General features: G+C 39.7%; 1 protein-coding gene across 5 annotated transcripts in view; it reads left to right on the top strand.

Annotated features, from left to right (window-relative positions):
- Positions 1 to 2,931, top strand: part of eef2k (eukaryotic elongation factor 2 kinase) — a 17,978-nt gene extending 15,047 nt beyond the window's left edge. For all 5 annotated transcript variants that reach the window (XM_050060094.1, XM_050060099.1, XM_050060097.1 and 2 more), the window contains 4 exons: positions 520 to 708; positions 788 to 912; positions 1,104 to 1,282; positions 2,497 to 2,931. In XM_050060094.1, coding sequence (XP_049916051.1) covers positions 520 to 708; positions 788 to 912; positions 1,104 to 1,282; positions 2,497 to 2,606 — 603 coding nt within the window. In that variant the 3' untranslated portion in view covers positions 2,607 to 2,931. The remainder of the gene's footprint in view (positions 1 to 519; positions 709 to 787; positions 913 to 1,103; positions 1,283 to 2,496) is intronic.
- Positions 2,932 to 4,486: the final 1,555 nt, after the last annotated feature.

The following is a 4,486-nucleotide window of genomic DNA, read 5'->3' as shown; positions in this document are numbered from 1 at the left end:
GACAGACAGACAGACAGACAGACAGACGGGTGGGTGGATGGATGGATGGATGGATGGATGGATGGATGGATGGATAGATAGATACTCAGACAGACAGACAGACAGACAGACAGACAGACAGACAGACAGACAGACAGACAGACAGACAGACAGGTGGGTGGATGGATGGATGGATGGATAGGTAGGTAGGTAGATGGATAGGTAGATGGATAGGTAGGTAGGTAGGAAGGTAGGTAGGTAGAGGTAACAGTTATTGCACAAAGTCTATTAAGGCACCGTGGGTGGGTAAGGTGGGGGGTGGCAGTTCTTTGGTGTTGGTAGTGTGTGTGTGTGTGTGTGTGGATGTTGCCCACTGTGACATGCACCTATAGATAATTAACTTGCGCACACAAAATAACAAATATCCCTTATCAGGACTTTAGCTTTCTGTACAGTCCACCTGTTGCTGCAGACAGCTGGTTTTCAACGTTAGATTCCTTTTCTTAAAATATATTCTTGCTGTCTTTCCTCCTCAATCAGGTCCATCTGGCGATGGTGCGCTACCACGAGGCAGGTCGCTTCTGTGAGAGGGACGAGCAGTGGGATCAGGACTCGGCCATGCTGCACCTGGAGAGAGCCGCTCTGTGCGGGGAGCTGGAGGCCATCATAGCCTTGGGACAGTGCTGTATGCAGCTGCCTCATCACATACTGCCTGACGTAGAGCTGGAGGTACCACACAGTTTATTTAGCCCTTTGGTTTTGTACAGCGTGATCACGCTCGTGTTCTAATATGTGGTGTTGTTGGCAGGATAACGCAGGAAACAGGATGAAAGGGTTCAAGTATCTGCTGCTGGCTGCTGAGGCCGGTGACAGATCTTCTATGATCACAGTGGCCAGAGCCTTTGATACTGGGATCAATCTGTCAGCTGACAGGTCAGTGGAGGTTATTATTACTATATCTAACCTGTGGAAGTTTGTCTGTGGGTAAAGATACTCCTGGTCCAACAGTCATGATAATACTGCCCCCTACAGGAATTTCTAGACACATTCATTAAGGACGCAAGATACTTTTGATGCTAGAGTGTTTTTGCATTATTTTTTAATTAACATTATGAATTATCCAGGAAGCAGGACTGGGAGGAGGCGATTCATTGGTATGACAGTGCATTGAACATGACCGACTATGACGAGGGGGGAGAGTTCGATGGGACGCAGGACGAGCCTCGCTACCTGCTGCTGGCCAGAGAGGCAGAGATGTTCCAAGAGGGAGGACACAACCTCAAAGCAGACCCACAGAGAGCAGGTACGGCTCCATGCTGGCTGTACAGACCTCACTGTGCATAACCTTAAGGAAAATCTGCCCCGTGGAGGCTTAAGATACGTTTGTAGGTTGCTTCTTCACTGATGCAGAGCAGTTACAGTGGATTCTTTAAGTGTTAACTCAGATAAAGAAACAGAAACTTCTCAAAGCACTCCTGCAGCATTATCCATGTGTCCATTAATGATGCATATGTCCAGTATTTTTCCAAAAACTTCCCACAACATGGCTAAATACATTCTTTGTGTCTCATGCTCCAGCCTCCTTATTATGGACGACGGAAAAAACTTAAGCATTAAAAAAATGGATAAATGAATGTATAAATAACACAGGAATAAGTAAATATAAGAATTAATAAATACATAATAAATGTGGGTGAACAAAATTTGTGGAAATAAATTAAAGATTTTAATTTTTAATTATTGATTATTTTTAATAATTTTTCCTACATATACCTAATATTTATAATTAGGATTTTTTATTTGTCGAGTTTGATTTTATGACCTATGGATACATTTCCACTTGTTTTTTTTTGTTTGTTTGTTTGTTTTTAACTGCATCTTCTAAGGTGTCTGAGTGCTTTGAAAGGTGCCTATAAATTCAGTGCATTATTATTATTATTATTATTATTATTATTATAGAATATCATTATAATAATATTAATATTCTATAATAATAATTCTATCTAATAATTCTTAATTCTTTAATTTTTAATTTTATGTAAGCATTTATTTAGTATTTATTTATTTATTTGTTCCTGTATTTACTTATACATGTATTTATTATATATTATACTGAAGTCAGTTTTCATCCTCCATACCTCTGAAGCTCTGCTGGAAAAAGTGAATTTAGCAATTTTTTGCAATGCTAATTTACCAGTTGCAGCACTCAGCCCCAAGTCCATTCATTCTTACTGAAGACACAAATATTTAAGACTGATTAAAAACATATAGTAAGGTATTTTTAATAGTAAACAAACATGAGTAAATTGTGAATTTGCATTTGGGGCTATTTTCAGCTGCAGATTAATCCAAATTTGATGCTGTATTGAGTTGTTTTGGGAAAAAGTGAAGTATCACCAGACCTACTAACTGGATTTATTTGCTGATTCTGTTTTATTTAAATTAATTAATGTGTTAGTTAATGCAGATAATTGTCTTTGCCCGTGTCCTAACCTCTCCTACCATCCCCCCCTGCAGGTGATCTGTTTACAGAGGCAGCAGAAACTGCTATGGAGGCCACGAAAGGTCGACTGGCCAACCAGTACTACATGAAAGCTGAGGAAGCCTGGGCGCTAATGGAGGAATAATTCTGGACATTTTTATTACAAATCAAAAGCCACGGGAGTTCATGTGTCTGACTGATATAGCCAGGCCAGTTTACATATTTTTTTATTACAGGTTTTTTGCCAATGGTGCTGTGTGTGCATGTGTGTGTCTCTCCTCTTTAATTTCCTGTCTCTGACCCACTTTTTGACAAAGTCAATGTGGTTGTATGAAAGAGAAAGCCTGACCTATCAAAACTGAGAAAATTGTTTACTTTCTTTGCCATCAAAGTTATGTTGGAGGAATGTATGTATAAAAAAATGGTTGAAGTATGAAGCTATTAAATAAAGTTTGCTTTTTATCGGTAAATACTTGTCATTATTCCCTCCTGGATTTTCTCTCCAGGAGACAAGAGCTCTGTCATTAAAGATCTGTTCCTGTTGAGTCGCTTCAAATAACAATAAAAATTTAAGCTATTGATTATTACCCTGGAGCTCTCAGAGGTGAGGTCGCATCTTTGGATGTTATATAACAGATAGTTTTCTTTATAAACATGCTGCATGGCATAACAAATACATCTCAAAACCAAAATTCAACCACAACACTTCACACATCTCTGTGTCAATTCTAACTTTGAAAATGTGTAAACACTGTCACTCATAACCTGATGACCTAAAAACAGAATGAACATGCTATCATACAGTAATGCTGCAGAAACACGTAAATGTCCTTTGTTCAATACGTCTTATTTTGTCATTTTTACACATTAATTCCAAAATGCACCACATGAAACTCAAGTACTTCGTTAAAGGTTCAATGTGTAGGATTTAGTGGCATCTAGTGGTGAGGTTGCAGAACTGAAACTTCTGTGTGCTAAGCCTGTAGGAGAACTACAGTAGTGGGCGCGAAAAATGGAAATTACCTTACCAGTGTTTGGTTTTAGTAGCGATGCAATGAAAATGCCAGCTCCAGCGCTTTTGTTGTGGCGTGTGCTATGTTTATTCTTCTCCGTCTGATGTATCAGCGAAGTAGAAATGCTGAAAACAGGAGGTGCCTATGACGGAAAGTTTTAGAAAACAATTTTTTACTGTACAGTCGGAATGTAGGTTATACAAACAACAGATGGTTGGACTAGCGTAAACTCATCAGCAACTCGGTTGAACACAGCGTCAAAATATTTAAACAAATCGACTTACCCGAACAAAATCGATCACAACTAGAAGACGTCGTAGACGCCTCCTGTTTTCAGCATTTCTACTCCGTTGATTCATCAGACGGAGAAGAATAAACATAGCACTTGCCACAACACAAGCGCTGGAGCCGGCATTTTCATTGCGTCACTACTACGCGTGACGTATGCCTGCACGTCGGCCACGCCGATTTGCATGAAGTGGTGTCTCATTTCTAAGGGAAAGATCTCTACCCTAATATTTCTCACTTCCTTCATCAAGGGTTATCTCGCAAACAAGGGCACTTGAAAATGTGGGTCGGGGCTCCCTTGGAATCAAGGGTGGGTTTTAAGTGTTGGAAACCACTTCCACTACCTTACTTCTGTTTTGGGACACCACTAGCCTAAACGTGAACGCGTACAACCAAGTGCAGGTGGGTATTACTAGGGGAAGTGTGGGTATTAGTTACTCCGAATATTGCCATGGATATACAGTGGTGTGAAAAAGTGTTTGCCCCCTTCCTGATTTCTTACTTTTTTGCATGTTTTCTGCACTTAAATGTTTCAGATCATCAAACAAATTTAAACATTAGTCAAAGATAACACAAGTAAACACAAAATGCAGTTTTTAAATGAAGGGTTTTATTAATGAGGAAGAAAAAAATCCAAAGCTACATGGCCCTGTGTGAAAAAGTGTTTGCCCCCTAAACCTAATAACTGGTTGGGCCACCCTTAGCAGCAACTACTGCAATCAAG

This window comes from Epinephelus moara, chromosome 13 (assembly GCF_006386435.1).
Source record: "Epinephelus moara isolate mb chromosome 13, YSFRI_EMoa_1.0, whole genome shotgun sequence".
NCBI lineage: Eukaryota > Metazoa > Chordata > Actinopteri > Perciformes > Serranidae > Epinephelus > Epinephelus moara.
Note: the sequence above shows the minus strand (reverse complement) of the source record. Positions and strands in the feature narration are given on the sequence as shown.